Here is an 18,775-nt window from a genome sequence, read left to right on the forward strand (position 1 = left end):
GGGTTGAATAATCTCATAGTATTGGATTTGACCCTATTGCGTAGCTCTCGTTTGAGTCTTAACTGTTGTAGTGATGAGTCCCTTACTCGAAGGATTATCCGAGCCTCGTTACATGTGATGGTATTCAGGTAACGGCTAATTGGCATTAGAAGGAGACCTTCAGCAGCTGAGGACTGGTTTGGGTCGAAGATTTCCCTAGGGTAAGCCTAGGATGAGTATAGTGTTGGGAGCAATAGTAGTAGTGAAAGGGACTTGGTGGAGCCGAGGTAACTCTTGAGGAAAGTACGGATAGATGTGGAAGGTAGTATGGGCCCGTACTACTGAAAGCAGAGGATCCGTACTCGATTCAAGAGGGGCAGAAGTAAAACCAGGAAAATTGTAGTGTGTGTGTGTGAGAGAGAGAGAGATCCCTCAGCAGTGAGGATTATTCATATAGTTATGTGTTATGTTTGTCAGCATGGTGACATTGCGCGAGAGACCAGTATGCGGATCAGGCACCGCAGAGGGATCAGGCTCGGGTTCAGGGACCGAGCAGCTCGAGGAGCATATGAGAGAGTTTATATCAACAGAGGTTACGCGCAGCATACCAGACCAGACTCCTGTGATCTTTCGCACGGTCAAGGAGGGTATACTGGAGATTTTGGATGAGAGGCTGGGAGCCTTCCGTACAAAGATGATGGCTTTGATGGGAGCTCGTACTTTGACATTCCAAGAGTTTAGAGCTTGCGGAGCGCCAGATTATCATGGGGCTAGGGACCCCATTGCTAGCAGCAGGTGGTTGGCCGATGTCGCCAATGCATTTCGTACGAGCCGGTGTCCCGAGGGGGACAAGGTCAGACTCGCCTCCTGTCTTCTAAAGGACAGAGCGAGGGATTGGTGGGATGAGATTGGTCATGCTTTGGGGGATAATGTCGCGTTGGACGCGATGTCATGGAGTGATTTTTTAGCCAGATTCAAGGCTGAGTTCTCACCGACTATTAAGGTGCAGCAATTGGCACGGGAGTTTCAGGATTTGACACAGACCACTGAGACTGTGGCGGAGATCACCGCCAAGTTCAGGGAGAGGGCTCTTCTTGTACCGCAGTATGTCGCGGATGAGGAGATGAAGAAGGCCCGATACCACGAGATGCTGAGGAGTGACATTAGGGAGTTTATGAGCAGGTCCGGCTGCAAGACGCTGGAGGACATGATCTCACGGGCCAGGGAGAGGGAGATCGACTTGGAGCAGATCCGGAAGAGGAAGCCAGATGAGGTTTAGAAAGCCACTAGATCGTGCAAAAGGCCCAAGGGGTCGGATTCGAGATCGAGGGATTATCAGGACCGCAGCCGATGCGGGAAGTATGGCAGGACACACGGGGGTGCGTGCAGCAGTGGGAGTGGTGGTGAGTCTGGCTGCTTCAAGTACGGTTGGACTGGTCATTTTAGCCGAGATTGTACTGCGAACACCACTCAGGGATCCGACCTGATATGTTTTCACTGTAGTCAGCAGGGCCACAAGAAGGCCCAGTCTTCGAGTTTACTTTCAGCAGGACGGATGATAGCACCTGCCCTTGCGACATTGAGGGTCACAGATGGCCGTCAGGGCCGTGTGGAGGCGCCTGCGGTTGGGGGCAGGGCTTTTTAGATGTCTATCATGGAGACACGAGCAACACCGAACGTTGCAGGTGCGTATCTTTTATTTCCTTGTTGACTTTTATTCATGATTATATTTTTATGGTCCTGCATCGTTATTGGTATGAGTATTTTAGAATAGGGTGGCCTGCTTGTGAGTAAGATATATGCCATCTGCATACCGAGGACTTGAGAATGATAGTTAAAGGATGCTCCTTCCTAGAGAAGGTTACTTAGGGTGCAGTAAATGTAGCATGGCTATGTGGGGATCAGAGGTGTCCCGCTAGTTTCCGGAAGGTGCTGTTGAGGGATAGATTGGTTAGATCCCATAGCTATGATAAGTTTGGGCTTTATAGCAGATTGATTACAGAATGGTAGTAAGGATTGGAAATTCTTGCCCAAGCTTTGATCAGTGAGGTATAAGCAGGATCAAAGTGGGGGAGAACCCTCCGAGTATACAAGGGTAAGAGCATGCAGATCCAGGATGAGTACGCGACCACTAAGAAGAAAAGAAAGTAGTACAGGGATTGATGGATTGAGGAGTTTAGGATTGGGAGTTTAAGGAACTTCCCAACAGCTAGTTCATGTAATCGAGATGGTTGGCAGCTGGTTGGGAATCTCAGGATGAAGGATCGCCTGCAGGACTCGAAAGAGTTGGAATGAGGATCTTGAGAACGGTAGCATGGGATGCTTTCGTGTTAGTAGTCAGTGGCAGAGACAGCATGTAGATCATGGTAGAGCGGCGGGAGAGCCGCAACATTTTGTGTCAGCAAGCCAGAGGTAGGAAGTGATGTAAGACTACGGGGTAGCCATAGCGTTCACTAGCAGTCGGTGAGTATGGAAGGTGTAGTAAGACTACGGGTAAGCCGAAGCATTCTCTAGCAGCTTAGTTAGCGGAGTGTGGGCGGAGGCCCGTATCTCCTAGTTAGCGGATTTTGGGCAAGGCCCTTATCTCCTAAGTGATCAAGGTGGGGATCAGGAATGGGTAGTAGATGAGAATAGTATAGTCGGGTGAGACCCGTGGGCGAGGCCCGTATGAGAGTAGCAGTATAGGTGAGACTTGAGAGCAGGGTTGCTCAGTAGTGTAGTCGGGTGGGACCCGTGGGTGAGGCTCGTAAGTTTTAGTAGCATAGGTGGGACCTGGTAAGGACCTTAAGGTCGAGTTAGGGGGATCGAGGATCCCAGGACTTGTAGCGCCAGAATGGCAGAGTAGAGGGGGCAGTATTAGGTAGCCTAAGTTTCCTCGGAAGTCGTTGGGAGCGACTAGAAGTTTGTGTTGGGACTAGCGACCGGTGGGAGTCGGTTATCTAGATATTGATAGATCAGTAGGGACTAGGGTGGTCTCGGTTCATCCGGAAGGCAGATAAGGGACAACAGAAATTTTCAGTCAGCGGCAGTGATGGTAAGCAGTCTATGGTGGAATATAATTAGTTGATCGACGGGTGCTATGCACATCACAGCAGGTTGGATAATCTTAGAGGGAAGGGTTTGACCCTGTTGCGCAGCTCTCGTCTGAGTCTAACCATTGCGGGGATGAATCTTTTACTCAAAAGATTATCCGAACCATTCGCTGGGAGGGGGCTCAGCACTAAGTTATAGTAGTGAGAAGTGTCCAGTGGATACTGGCAGTAATGACCCGTACTGGAGGTAGCGGGAGTAATAGATTTGGTGAAGGATAGGACCTTCACAGTGACAAAGGAAGTAGTTGGTTATGGAACGTTGCCTTGGGGAGGCCAGAAAACGCACAACGAAAAAAGGGGTGAACCCCTAGGGTGTCCAACATAAGTACTCGGGGAGTACCTGAAGGTTTGTCAGTTGAGTAAGTTGTGTTCCAGGATGGTCAGGGTTAGGGTAAACCCGGGAATATTATCCGCAAGGAATAAAGATAGTCAGAATGACCGGGTGAAAGGCCAGCGGAGGTAGTCAGTGGGTGTTAGGTTTTCCCAAGCAGAGTAATGAAGGCAGATTGCAGGGCGATTGGCCGTAGAGAAACTTCGAGGATGAAGTTTAGTTTAAGTGGGGGAGAGTTGTAACACCCATAATCAGAAAGACTAAGAAAGGAAAGGAAATCCTAAGTCAAAGGGTCAACTCGTCGAGTCTAGGGAGGAACTCGACGAGTCGGAGCGGGATCCGGGGGAATCGATTAAGTAACCGACTCGGCGAGTCGGCAAAGAGGACTTGGCGAGTCCGGTCTGAAGAGGGAAACCCTAAATCTGGGACTTTGTGCACTATTTAAGCATCTCATTCTCTCCCTTAGGGTTCCTTATAGCCTCTCTTATCCAGAATACAAAACCCTAAGCCTCTATTGTTGCACATTCAAGCTTTCTTGCCATTTTGGGTGATTTGAAGGAAGAAAGAAGAAGGGAACCATTGGGGATTCAAGGATTGGCAGTAGATCCAGAGTTTGTGGGATTTTCCAGAGCATTTGAAGGTAATTAGTCGCTACCTTCACTCTTTTGCATATAGATCAACCTTTAACATGAGATTTGGGGCTTTTAGGGAAAGTTTAAGAACCATTTCGAGTTAGAAGCCCAGATCTGAAGTTGCTACTTCAGATCTAAGTGTATCTTGGCCTAGAGAATCATAAAGCATCAGTTTATGGGTTGATTGTAAAGCCTCTTTGTCTTAAACCCTAGTTTGTAGTGTTTTGAGCCTAGATCTCCTTAGCTACATGTAAAGTTTGCCACTTTACGTGAGGAATAGGCTTTAGAAGAGTGGATCTACATTTTGGAGTCCATGCATGACTCAAAATCCTCTGAATATATGAAGGACTGAATAGACTCGACGAGTCCTTCGAGTGGACTCGGCGAGTAGTATGAAGATGGAGATGAACTCGACGAGTTGGATGAACAACTCGGCGAGTCTGTTCAAGATTGCCTTGGACTCGGCGAGTCTGTTCTTGGACTCGGCGAGTCAAGTCGCGAAACCCCAAACCCTTCGAGTTAAGACTCGGATCAGTGAGTTGAGTGGGGACTATGTGAGTTGGACAGGACAAGACTCGGAAATCGGTAGACTCGACGAGTCAGGGGCTGACTTGGCGATTCGAGTCGCGAATGAAAGGATTCTGAGCGTATGAACTCGACAAGTCAGTAGGCAGACTCGGCGAGTCAGTAGACAGACTCGGCGAGTCAGTAGACAGACTCGGCGAGTAGGGTTGACCTGGAAGGTTGAATTTGACTTTGACCAGAGTGGACTTAGTTGGCTTTCAGAGGACAGTTAGACTAAGTGTTATATTGATATTGGTAGCTCAGGGAGCTAGTGGAGCAGCAGTTCAGAGAGAGTTGTCAGACAGCGGCCAGAGGGATTACCAGCAAGTTCAGCAGTACCAGGTGAGTTTCCCTTTGTGTGGATGGGTCTAAGGCCACAATGCCGGCCCATGTAGTTACGAGTAGGAAGACCTGGGGGTTAGCCCTAGGTATTGTATGCTAGTATGATATTTGGGACGAAGGTCCATTGATAGCGGGCGGGTGTCCAGGAATGGTTTGCATGATAGAGTATACTTGTTGTCTGTGGGATACTTGTATGAGCCTGGTAGGGAGGTGAGTACGGGCGAGGTCCCATATCTCACCATCAGCAGAGTGTGGATGGGGTTCCATATCTCATTAGTAGCAGAGCAGGGGCGAGGCCCAAGTTAGGAAAAGAGTGAGTGTGGGTCGGGCTCGTATCTCACTATCAGTAGGAGCGTGGAGGGGGTTCCATGACTCAACAGTAGCAGGACAGGGGCGAGGACCAAGATAGGCGAGGCCTTAGAACAGGATTCAGTAGTATTGTTTAGCTTATGTGTTGTGATATGTTTATGTGTTAGTATACGTTAGCGGGCGAGGCCCAGTGACAGGCGAGGCCTAAGTGAAACAAATCTGTATCCGAGTGAGGCTCGAAGCCAGGCAGGGCCTGGAGCAGGCAGGGCCTGTTGTAGCGGGCGAGGCCCGAGGTAGAGGGTGTGGCCCGAGGTAGAGGGCATGGCCCAGTACTTGCGGTATGCGATTATGTGTTTGGTATGTAGTAGGTTGGGGAACTCACTAAGCTTCATGCTTACGGTTTTCAGTTTTAGTTTCAGGTACTTCCGGTAGCGGAGGGAAGAGCTAGGGGTGATCGCATGGCACACACCATAGATTAGACAGCCTAGGAATGTTCTACTCTGATAATGAAAATATGTTTTGGAATTAATACTCTGATTATGTTATGGATTGATAAATGTGTTTTAAGTAATGTTTTATAAAAGAAATTTTTAGTCTTGAAAATTGGAACGTTACAAGGAACCTGAAGAGGACCCCGAGGAAGAGGAAGAACAGGAAGAAGAAATCGAAGATGGACCTGCAGAACCCGTGGTGGATGTTGGAGGAGAAGAGTCTAGTAACAACAACGATGATGATTCGGACGCGGAGTCCGTAGTCATCAATCCACCATTCCCAATGAGGGTGTCAACTCACCAAATGGGCCCTAGTGGCCCTACACCTCCCTGGGGTATCGATATTTTGAAGTGGAGCAGACAGCAGGGACAACGACCCCCGTTTGGTATGGAAAGAGAGTTCTATGACCTGAGGGATGGAGGACCAGCTGATCGAGCACTTCTGGTCATGGTGAGACGATTGAGGGATAGTGGCGATCTGGCTCAAAGCACTGTTGACCAGATGCATCAGATGCGAAACGCGGGAGGTTATCTGGAAATTCCACATGAGGCAGGTGATGTTGGAGGCCCGACTTCGAGACACGGAGCGACAGGTGGCTCGCCTTCAGGGAGCATCCACTTTCTCAGCACCATCCCCTGGAACATCCCAACATGACTAGGACCAGCCGTGTCTCTCACTAGTATTATGTATCTTTTAATGTATGCTACTTTATGTACTATCGACCTTATGTTTAAGTGATTACACTACTCATAGGGTCGTCATGCTGTCGGATTATATGTTTCCCGATGTACTGTATGCCTTCTGGAAAATTTTCATGTATTAAAAATGATTATTATGAATGGAAATGCTCTATGTTTATTCATGACATTGTTATCTGCTATGTGTTTCACTTTTTATGTTGAAACATGGAATCACTTAGATACAAAAATCGATTTGCCGAGTCAGTGGCATTCTAACCTAGGAATGCAACATATACTCATCATCTCTCTGTTCCATGACAAAAAGATGCCTCAAAGACCAAACCATGGAAACAACGAGACACATAAAGTGTAAGTTTTACTAGAATAAGCCTAAATTGTAAACTTATGATGTAATAGATTAAGAATATCATGATAATAAAATGTTGGTTTATTTACATTATTTTCGGTAAACACATCAACTAAAACGAATCATGTTATAACAAACAAACAGAATTACAACACCGGTACAACTATTGGGCCTAATACTCATAAACATGTTTATTGGGCCTTCGTGATCCATTTTCATGTTTATTGGGCCCAATTCATCCATTACATGTCTATTGGGCCTTAGTGACCTATATACATGCTTAATGGGCCGAAATTATCCTTTACATGTTTATTGGGCCTTAGTGGTCCATTTACATGTTAAGTGGGCTTAGACTATTCATTATATGCTTAATGGCTTTAAGTGTCCTTTTGCATACTTAACGATCCTGGAAATAACTTACATGTCTAATGTTCCACATTTTTCCTTATACATGTTGGATGGGCTTCGTCCATTCACATTAATACTTAATTGGCATGTGCAAGAATCTAAATTCATATACATTATATATTGTGCAAAATCAAATAATCATGTATTAACAATTGGGATCTAGTGAGACATGTCGGTTGACACCACTGAGTGTATGATCGTAGCTTGTAGTTATAACCAGAGTATCCTGGAGGGAGAGTGAGAGTTTGTGTATAGATCTATATAGGGGTGACTCCCCCACGCCTGAGTTGTTCGCTACATTTAGACTGGGCCAGTCTAGGGTGACAAACCTTAACTTCAACAAACCGGGGTTTGGAAAATGTCAAGACATGCGAATTAGTCCCTATCAAGCATGGTTATAACGACTCACATAAAGATCTTTATCATCATAACATTACGAAAATCAGAATACAAATCATGGCAATACAAATCATATAATACATCAATACATGGTCTTAGGGTTTAAGACCACAATACTTTTATAATCAGAAAAAAACTGATTTTCTGGGGAAACACTATTATTCAATTACCTTCTGCTTACAACAGAAAGAGTGCAAAGAATTTCTAGATTGCATATCTAAACATACTTTAGAATGGAATTCACACATGCATTTATACTTGACTATTACATCATTTTTCAGACTTTTTACAGAAAATATCGGATTTTCTGGGTTTTACAAATAATACAAAATCTTTCATTCAAACATGCTTATGAACTCACCAACATCATATATGTTGACCGTTTTCAAAATAACTTGTATTCTCAGGGAATCCTTAAGCAGGGGAATCTTCAAGTGTAGGGATTTTTTTTGTGTGTAATGTCAATCATCATACAATTAATATTTTGGGATATGTAATCTAAGACAAACTACTTGATGTGAACAATATCAGTTGTAATATGTAATATTTGGTGATGATTGTGTTATGTTTCATGTATATTCATTGTGATGATATTTCAAGTTATAGTCATACGAGCCCTCAGACGTTTCTGTCGTCTGGTTCGATGGTGTGACACAGTGGCAACACCATAAGGGCTTGGAATAGATGTGGGAGCCAAAAGACGACATGAGGGAGCATTACCCCGAGTTATTCATAGCAGTGGACTTCGAGGACGAAGTCTGATTCAAGTGGGGGAGAATTGTAGCATCCAAGCCCTTGAGGTATTATATCTTAATTTTTGCACTTAGAAGAGGCTCACGATGTGAGCCATAGTGGTTACATCGTGAGTAGGATCATTGACCATTTGACCCGTGTTCTCAAACCCCACGACGTAAGGCATAAGGTCTCACGACATGAGGCATAAGGTCTCACGACGTGAGCATAACATTTTTCCCGATCTGTAACCATGTGGTGAGTGAGGCTGAGTTGACTCACTGAGTAGGTCCGAGTCGAGTTGACTCTCACGACGTGAAGACATAGTAATAAGGAAAGTTGACCATTAACCCTAGATGTTGACTTTTTGGTCAGCTCTCGATTATGAGGGTACATCTAAGGGTTGCATTGCATGATTACCTAGGTGTGGAGTAGCCCGGTGTAGCAGATAGAGTGAGCACTGTAGTTGACTTTCGATTATGAGGTGAGTGTCCCTTCATAGAATTCATGGGTCGAAGGCACCAAGGTTGGCCCACTAGTTATGATATAGTAAGATAATTGTCTTTATGATAATTGTCTGGTAAGCCAGTATTTGTTGATGTTTCTGTGACAAACTGCTTATGATATTATGTGGTGGTGGTAGGGGTGAAATAGACTCGGTATCCAGTTGTAATAGACCGAGGGGTAGGTAGAGCAACTAGATATGCTCAGTAGGGTGGGTCGAGCACCCATATATGCTCATCAGTATGTTTGTTTTTGTATGTGGTATGATGGGGGAACTCACTAGGCTTTATGTTTACAGTTTCAGTTTGTGTTTCAGGTACTTCCAGCTTGAAGGGAAAGGGGTCAGCATGATCGCATCGTATCATACTATGATTTTCCGCAGTATAGATTTTGGGGGACTTGTACTCTGATAATATTTTTTTATGACTTGTTTTGGATTGCATGATATGGTTCAGTACATAGATATGAATTTTGAAAATGATTATGTTTTGGGTTATGGGTTTAGTACCTTTAAAAAATGAAATTTTTGGGTCGAATTTTTGGGATGTTACAGGGTCCAAGACGATGATGAATTGATGATTTTGTTATTCGGTTAGCAGAAAGTAGGAAATGGGCCTGTGCACATGCCCATATTGCTCCTGCCTATCACCGACCCTGCAAATTTACTTAAAGTTATTTTTTAATTAATAAAAATTTATTATTTCAAATAGCTCATACAAGGAGGGGGTGTTTTACCCAACGCCTATTATCACGAGCCACAACCTCTCCGATGTGTCCTGCCTCAAGGCCACTATTGTACCCTTGTTAAAGATGAACTTCAAGTCTGATTGCATCCATTTGCTACTTTCCATTCCACTCCTTCATCCACCGTTGCCTCCTCCACACCACCTGTCATGTAAGCCTTCAGAATCAATCAGCCTAAACAGATTTAGAGTAGATTATACAAATGGACCTTCCTATAATCCTATACATAACATACTTAAAGGTTTTTTTCAATTCATGATCCAAATTCATTTTTGTTATTTTTAATACTTCGTAATAAATCTTGAGGATTCTTTTTTTTATCATCCTTGCAGTTTTTCGTTAACTCTGGAGTTGTTTTTATGTAGCTTAAGCTTATTGCATGTGCGGGTGTTGATGTGAAAGTCTCTGTAGATCAAGCTCATGACACAACTATGCCATGCATGGGGTGGTGTGACATCCCTAATTTCACAGCCAAAGAAGACCGATTTGCTTATGCTTTGTTTTTAAAATCAGAGTAATCTTTTTATAGAAAATAGTTGCGGAATTTGTTCCCAAAACAAAACATGATAAGAGTTTATCAAAACATTTCATTAAAGAAACGTATTTTCATTATATAACAAAATCTCGGGATGTCATGTTCAATATAGACCAAAAGCATAAACAGAACAACATAGACCTTACAACAGTCATTTATAACTACTAATCTATTAATCCAAAATCTCTCGTCAAGTCCACCGACTTATACTTTTGTGTCATTACCTGTAATGCAAAGAAAACTGAGTGGGTCGGGATTGGGAGCCTGGTGAGCATATAGGGTTTTCGACCCACAATAATATAATTATTATATTCAACCATCAAGCAATCAACCCAATTACCCATCCTCATTATCATCCTTTATTTCTTAGGATGTTACCCTAAGAATTCAACTACTCGTCATTCATTCATTCCTAAGGATTGACCTAAGGAATTGGCACGAAATCTATTGCTACATAAGGCGCATCTACCAACATCATCATTTAAGCGCCTCTACCATGATTACGTCATACATTATGAGGCGTGACTGCCAGGTTTATGACATTCTCTTTTAGGCGCATCTGCCGACATTATCCTACACGCGCATCTGCCAGGATTATCCTATAAACACATCTGCTAGTATTATGAAAATCTCTATTCGGCGCATCTGTCGACATTATCCTGTAAGCGCATCTGCCAGGATTACGACATTCACTACTTGGTGCATCTACCGATATTATTCTTGAGCGCATCTGCTAGTTTTATGACATTTTCCAATTGGTGCATCTGCCAATATCATTTTTAATCATCTTTCATACCTCCTCATTTTATCACATACCAGCTATCTCATCTACCCATGTTCTACCCAACATATTTGTAGATATAAAATACATATACAGTTTAACTCATTTAAAAACTATATAAAACATCCATTCCACACTCATCTCAAATAAGCAAACAATGTATAAACACATAGCACGTATTTCATAGCAAATACTTCATATCTATGCGGTAGAAGAAAGTAACTACACACCCACACATATAAACAACAATATACTTAATACATTCAAAAATACTTGTATTATTATCGTGTTTATGAAAGGGGCTATACTCTCACTCCAAATAAACAACAATATATATACACATAACACGTATTTCAAAGCAAATACTTCATATTTATGTGTTAGAAGAAAGTGACTACACACTCACTTGATCAGAAGATGATCGGACAGCACTACTGCTTGTAGAAGTAGTATTCTTCGGTAGATCTGGAAGATCTTCACAAAACCGGGCTTCTCGCGGGCAGAGCTTCGGCTCGGAAATCTCACTTCTCGGGATCTTCGGGCTTCGGGACTAGCTTCGGGTCTCGGGAATGATACCGGGGCTTCGGGGGGTTAAAATAGGGCTTAGAGAGAGTATCGGGAGTGGGAGAGTAAGAGATGAGCAACCAAACTCGGCTGACCCTGATTTCTATTTATAAGGTGAATTTTTCTGAGTTCACCTCGTGAGTTTTTAATATTCACCTCGTGAACTGACCCACCTCGTGAGTTTCTAATATTCACCTCGTGAACTCGATACTTCATTGTGTTCGTCATGGCCACTTGACCTGGAAGACGTCCATCAACTATTCACCTCGTGAGTTCTGACAGTTTTGGGGTTTCGCGCCCCGAACTTCAGAAATTCATAACTTTCACATACGAACTCCGTTTTCGACGTTCTTTATATCCACGCGTAGGTAAAAACAAGATCTACAACTTTCATTTAGACTTCGTTGGCTAACTTTGACTTTAATTTTAATATATTATTAATATATTATTTTTAATAGGCCGGGACAGGAAAACTCCGATCGAAATTCATAACTCCTTCATCTGAACTCCGTTTTCGTCTGTCTTTTTATCGTTGGACTACTATTGATGAGATCTTTAATTCTCATATAGAAAGTTTTGGCTAAATATCACTCGACCTCAATCTCGAGTTTCGTGCTGCATACTGCTAATGCTAAAACTTCGAAAAATCATAACTTCCTCATACGAAGTCAGATTTAGACGTTCTTTTTATGCACGCTCTTGGTTTAACGTATTCTAAGACTTTCATTTAGATCGCTAAGGCCAAATATCTCTCTAACGTAAATTCATTATTTACGTCGCGTTGTGTCGTGTCGGTTCTGTCGCGAAACTTCGACAGGTCATAACTTCTTCGTTATAACTCGGATTTCGGCGTTCTTTATATGTACGGAATCCTTGTAACATATACTATAACTTAGTTAATATTATTCATCCTAAATAATCTTTTATCAAAAAGTCATTTTTGACGCTTATCATCTCTAAATTGACTAGCCCGGATCTGCGGGCGTTACAGGTGGAGTCCAGGGGCCGACAAAGGTTTGGTAGGGAATTTTCAAGCTACCGAGACAGTTTTAATGTTGATACAAATTTAAAATATGTTCCAACTGCTGTTATTGCTTTCCGTGAAAGCATGGAAAATGTCGAGACTGATGGTTTTGTGACCAAAGAGTTGCTTGAGGGGGGATGTTAAATTGGATTCAAATACTAATGTTACTCATGAAAGTCTGGATTTCAATTTGGTTTTGATTTTATGTTAAATATTTGAATGTGGTGGTGGGCGTTGGATTTAGATGATGTGTACGAGACCTTGATATTTAAAACATAGTATTAAAGAATCCTCCCTAATAAATAAAGTTCTTTTTGCCGTATGTTACATTTTCATTTATTTTGCTACATTTATTTTGGGGTTATTTTAAATTAATTTTAATCCACATGTCATTTTATGGTTTTTTCATTTTATTAAATTGTAGATAATATGTATATCCAATAATAAATGCATATCAATTTCATTAATAAACTTTCTTTTTAATTTCAAAATTACCAAATTAAAGATTCATTAATTTTCCTTATTTATTTATCTAAATTATTTGTTTGAAATTAAAAGAGAAAAAAAACACTTTAATTTTTATAATTAAATATTTTCTCACGTTTCTTATAAATTCATACTTTTCAAATGTTAAGAATTTTGTATTTAGTTTTTTTTAAATAAACTCATATAATACACGAGTCTCACACCTGGTATAGTTAACAAATTAGAAAAAGACAAAATATGAGTAAAATTTTCATATTAAGATGGCTAACGGCATGAGAGTGAAAGTAACAATAAAAAAACCAAATGTGTAGCATTTTGAAATCATGAAAACAATACGTACCAATTTTTTTGAAACTCGGATCAAAAGTACATACGAATACCAACCATAGTGACAAAAAATGTAATTTACTCTAGAAAAAATTTGGAATATTTTATTTTGCAAGTCTTGCAAATTTTGATTGTTGTTGTCTTCAAAATACATTATATTATTACGTGTTTCATAAATAACCAAATTCAAATAAGTGCATTTCTTCTTTTCCATGGATTGGACACACGACGCCCTTTGAAATTTACGTTCTTATCTAAACAGTTGATCGGTATGGCCACTGCCGGTCAAATTTCATTTCCTGTGAGAAACTTTGAAAAGATGATTTACATAGTCAAAAACAAGATATATACGTAAACTCGTTGAGTATGGGAATATATATATATATATATATATATATATATATAACATTACACATTTTCCCAATTTTAGTGTGATATACAGTAAAAATATGAAATATGAAACACAACAAAAATAACTTACCCAACTTTTGATGCTGAAAACATGGGAAACTTCATTTACTTTAAACTTTGAAAATATTATTTGTTTTGGTATTTCAATATTCATGTTTTGGCAACTATTCATAAAAGACATAATCAAATATGTGCGACTAGAAACCAATTCTAGTCCGCGTGTTTCTTATCCGCTCCCAAAACTTTGTTGTGTTGGTTTGTGTGTAATGTATGTAAGAGGTATTATCGATGTTACGGTTTGGAAGGAACATTGTAGCGTAGGTTTTGAAATTCAAAGGTTTTTTTCGGATCAATTTGAAGGATTTTGTGATCACTTTTCCAATCTGATATTTTAACTTTATGTTTATGTATCACGCAATTCAGATTACGGAGATAACCCTTCAAGGATAACTTCTTTTCAAGGCATTGATAAGAAATCATGAACTGTGGAGTTATGTAGAATTTAGATTCTTTGTCATAACACTCGGCTTTTAATACAAGGCAATGACGTAGCAAAAATTTTGTTTTATGGTAGGCAAAATAATTTACAAAATACGAAAGAGTAACAAAATTCTCCAAATGATAGCAAAATGTTGCTATATATGTATTCTAAACTAAATTGTTTATTTAAGTTGCATATGATATTCTCTTACATCGTTAAAATAATTTAAAATGAAGTCTAATCGACATATGCAACAATGTATTCCTTTCTACTAAATACCAAGTTTAATATATTCCCTTCTACTAAATACCAAGTTTTGAATGTAATAGACCATATCACATTCCTAATTTTTTTTATAATTCCTTTTATTTAACAAAAATATATATCGTACATATCATCTATATACATGCATGATTTTAAATTTGTGTGGGTGGGTCAAGGCCTACTCTTGCACAAATATGGCTACGCCGATGATACAAGATATACCTAAAAACTCTTATTTATTATTTATAAAACACATACACATACATTGGTATACACCTTACATTAACAAGCCAATACAAGTAGTTATCAATATGATCGGTTCAAAGAAAATTAAATACAATGATCTGAGCCAGGTATCACAATATATCTTCTTCTTTCTTTCCTTAAATAAATTTACCTACAAAACATACATCACAAAAAAGATAAACCACAAAGAGCTTAGTCAGTAATTATTAATAATGATACACATAACAATGATGATATAAGAATACACCACTCTCCGGCAATGTTGCAAAACTCGCCGAGTTGACAGATTACTCCTCCGAGTACTTGCTACTCGGCCTCTTACCGATATGAGTTACAGAATCTCGAGTCTTCCCCGATCAACCCCTTACTGAACTGAGCAGTGTTGTAAAGTGTGGTCAACTCGGTGATTAATATGTATAATTTACTTAATGATTTATTATTTAACACACACACACGTGATTATTACTATATATATATATATATATATATATATATATATATATATATCTTAAATTTTCAGTAATTATTTACGAAGTGAGAATATTATGTGTTTTTCAGTTTTTATGTATTCACATGTATCTAGTTTTGTTATATATTTCAATCAACTTATGATTTTGATATATATATATATATATATATATATATATATATATATATATATATATATAATTTCCCTAAAAATAGTTCTACATTAATTACCGAATACGACTACTTGGTAGTCGGCCGAACAGGTACCGAATAATGAGTTCTACAACCTTGCTCTTCGGCGTATAATTTTTTTCAAAACTCATTTATCAACTAATGATTCACAACCCAACTATTACTCTAATAACAATAGTAATGAACTTACAACTACTCAAGTTGTTATTAGACTTTCACAAGATACTCAATCTCGTTCTCATTCTTCACCTTCTCTATATTTATTCACATTTTTGTCTACTTTCTCTCTGTATACACATTCTCCTTCTCTTTTATTCTTTTATTTTCTCTATTCATTTTTTATACTTATTCTTCTTCTTTCCCTCTACTCTCTTTATACACATACTCTATATTTCTTTATACACTTACTTTCTTTCTGTGACTTATTACTCATGCTCCCGATTGCACAAGTGATGTTAGGTATGTGCTTGTCATGGCATACAACAAGCAACCTAACGATTGAGATGATATTGACTTGCCTTCATTTGACACTAACTCCACACTAGGATCCATGGAGTACTCACGGAAGAAAAATCACTATAATTAAACTTTTTGAGATTTTTTTCAACATAGTTTGTCTGCATCATATCAATACCCTTGTTAAACCGTTTAATCCTAATACCAATGATCACATCAACGATCTCCATACCCTTCATGGAAAATTTTGATGACAACAGACTTTTCATTTAATCAACTTGAAGTTGATTAGTACCCAAGATCAACATGTCATTAAGAGAAAGGCCTCATATGGTCTTTACTAAAAATTAAAATGTAAAGTGAGGGTGCTTGTAAAACCAAACATGAGTTGGTTAATCCAGAAGCCGTAATTATATAAACCCATAAAGACTTTTTTTTTTTTTCAAATCGGATAAGAGGCATGCATGCTTATTCACTCAATCTCTTATTGTGTGTCACCTTTAAATGTAACATCTTCTCTCATTCTTGCCTACAAATCACACAACAAACACCCTACCTTTAATACTTTATCAAAAAGACCTAAAAGCATTCATGGGTTGTAACGTAGTAGTCACCAATATAATGTACTCCCATATCATGGACCATTTGGGATATGGTTTAGATAGGGATTAAAGACTACTTTCAGAGGAGACTCATCATTGACCAAAAACAAGAAAAATGTCAAAAAAACGAGTTCCCAACTCAGTTACATCTTATCTTACAAAGAGAGAAAAAGAAAGATGAAAAAAGTAAAAGTAAAAGTGTGCAAAAAACCGTACAAACTACTCTCATGATCATGCTCACTGCCACTTTTGTCTGGCACCCTGTGCGTTCAGATACCAACTCTCTTACACTTCTCTCTCTCTCTCTCCTTTCTTTCTCTCTCTAGAACTCATTATTATGGGTTTCCGTATAAATTTTGTCAGAAAAACAATAGCTGCCATAAAGGCAGCATAGTTGCAGCAGCAGATGCAACAGTCTTTGCAGTCATAATATAGTGCACAACACACACACACACAAACACATCCCATCTCCTATATTTTTCCATCTCTTTTTGAAGTTTTTAGAGCAAGAAATCCCAAGGGTTTTCATCTTTCATTTTATGTTTGTTATCCAAAGAACAGATTCAAGATGATGAGTACAGAAGGTGGTGGTGGTGGTGGAAGTCTACGGAATAACAATGGCGGCAGGTTTCCATTCACAGCAAGTCAATGGCAAGAACTCGAACACCAAGCACTCGTTTACAAATACATGATTTCCGGTATGCCAATTCCTCCCGATCTTCTTTACACCATTAAGAAAAGTCTCGAATCTTCTACGAAGCTCCTCCTTCACCACCACCAGCCACCGCATCCTTCAAGTACACATCTCTCTCTCTCTACTGTTTCTTGATTTTTGTGTGTAATTATCAAGAACGAGCATAAAGATTGAATCTTTTTTTGGTTTTTGATCGGATTTGCAGTTGGATGGAACTGTTTTCAAATGGGTTTTGGAAGAAAGATAGATCCAGAGCCAGGAAGATGTAGAAGAACAGATGGTAAAAAATGGCGATGTTCTAAAGAAGCTTACCCTGATTCCAAATACTGTGAAAGGCACATGCATAGAGGCAGAAACCGTTCAAGAAAGCCTGTGGAAGTCAACTTGTCAACTCATCCCAATTCCAAAACACCACCAACACCAACACCTATTCCAATGATCTCTTCCAAATCCCCAAACTACCCTTCTCCCAATTCACATCCACTTTCTTCGTATTCTAGATCTATGGGGAGTAATGTTTTGTCGTCTCAAGATCACTTCCTGTTGGAATCTAACCCATACAGGTTTGTTTGTGTTTATGTTTTTTTGAACCATGCTTTAACCACTTGTACTTTTTCCTTTCCTATCTTTTTATCTTATTATGTTATATGCATTTTCTTGAATGTAGAAAAAGTTATGTGGGGATGAAAGAGGAGATAGATGAGCATTCATTTTTCTCGGAATCTTCAGGAACAATCAAGAGTAGTGATTCGTGGCAATTGGAACCACTTGCTATGAACAATCCCAACTCATCATTGGCTCACTTAAAGCAGCAAACGAGTTTTTCTGATTATCATCAAAATGGATACTTGCAATATCAACACGAACAACATCAAGATCAGGGTAGTTATTATAATCATCAAATCGGGTTGAAAATTGCGAGAAAAGATGAACCACAGAAAGTCATGCATCATTTTTTTGATGAATGGCCACCAAATGACGAAAATAACCAAGATTCTTCCACGACTCAACTCTCAATTTCGATTCCAAGTTCTGCCCATGACTTTTTCCTGACCCATAATGGTAATTTCACCGCTTTTAATTTGATTGTAAGATATAGCTAGTGATGTATTTATTTTTTGTTATTTTGCAGATAAATAAGTGACGGATTGTTGAATAGAGGCTAAAGAAGTGTTAACAATAGTAGTTGGTTAGCTTTTCGATGTGTGTGTTGTTACCTTGAAACAGTGTCAAGTAATGAGAACTTTTGCTGTGTTTTTATTTAATTAGTTTTTTAGTTGGTTTTGTCTTGTTTTGATAATGTGGGGTCAATCAATACTCTGAAATTTTTGCAGCATATTTTGTATGTTTGCAGAAGTAGATTGACATCTTCTTCACCATCTTTTTGGTTTTTTATTTGTTTTTCTATCTGGTTGCTTCTGTTCCACTCTGAAACTAAGGTAAAAAAAAACACATCAATAGGACAAAAAAGAAAAACAATATACGAAAATGATTTTTTTTTAATCCTTACTGTGTACAGTACTCTCAGAATCATATATATAAATTTAACATATAAACTTATTCCATTTATATCATCTTCCCACAAATCAAATCAATAATAATAGTTCAAATAAATCATTGTATTGTAGCATCAGTCACAACACAAGATATGAAATCTTGAAATGTGAGC

At 39.5% G+C, this 18,775-nt stretch overlaps 1 protein-coding gene across 1 annotated transcript; it reads left to right on the forward strand.

The window, feature by feature from the left end:
- The first annotated feature begins 16,660 nt into the window (after positions 1-16,660).
- LOC145054624 (uncharacterized) lies at positions 16,661-18,371 on the forward strand. The gene is made up of 4 exons (XM_079002857.1): positions 16,661-17,209; positions 17,312-17,669; positions 17,774-18,168; positions 18,239-18,371. Exons 1-4 carry the CDS (start codon positions 16,981-16,983, stop codon positions 18,244-18,246), a joined length of 990 nt encoding a protein of 329 aa, XP_078858983.1. The 5' UTR covers positions 16,661-16,980; the 3' UTR covers positions 18,247-18,371.
- The last annotated feature ends 404 nt before the right edge of the window (positions 18,372-18,775 follow it).

The sequence above is a fragment of the Lactuca serriola genome, chromosome 5, assembly GCF_051521515.1.
Source record: "Lactuca serriola cultivar US96UC23 chromosome 5, Lser_US96UC23_V15, whole genome shotgun sequence".
In the NCBI taxonomy this organism is placed as follows: Eukaryota; Viridiplantae; Streptophyta; class Magnoliopsida; order Asterales; family Asteraceae; genus Lactuca; species Lactuca serriola.

Coding starts and splice junctions, on each gene's coding strand:
- LOC145054624 (XM_079002857.1), top strand. CDS start 16,981: ATGATGAGTACAGAAGGTGGTGGTGGTGGTGGAAGTCTACGGAATAAC. Junction 17,210..17,311: donor CCAGCCACCGCATCCTTCAA/GTACACATCTCT, acceptor TCGGATTTGCAG/TTGGATGGAACTGTTTTCAA. Junction 17,670..17,773: donor TTGGAATCTAACCCATACAG/GTTTGTTTGTGT, acceptor TCTTGAATGTAG/AAAAAGTTATGTGGGGATGA.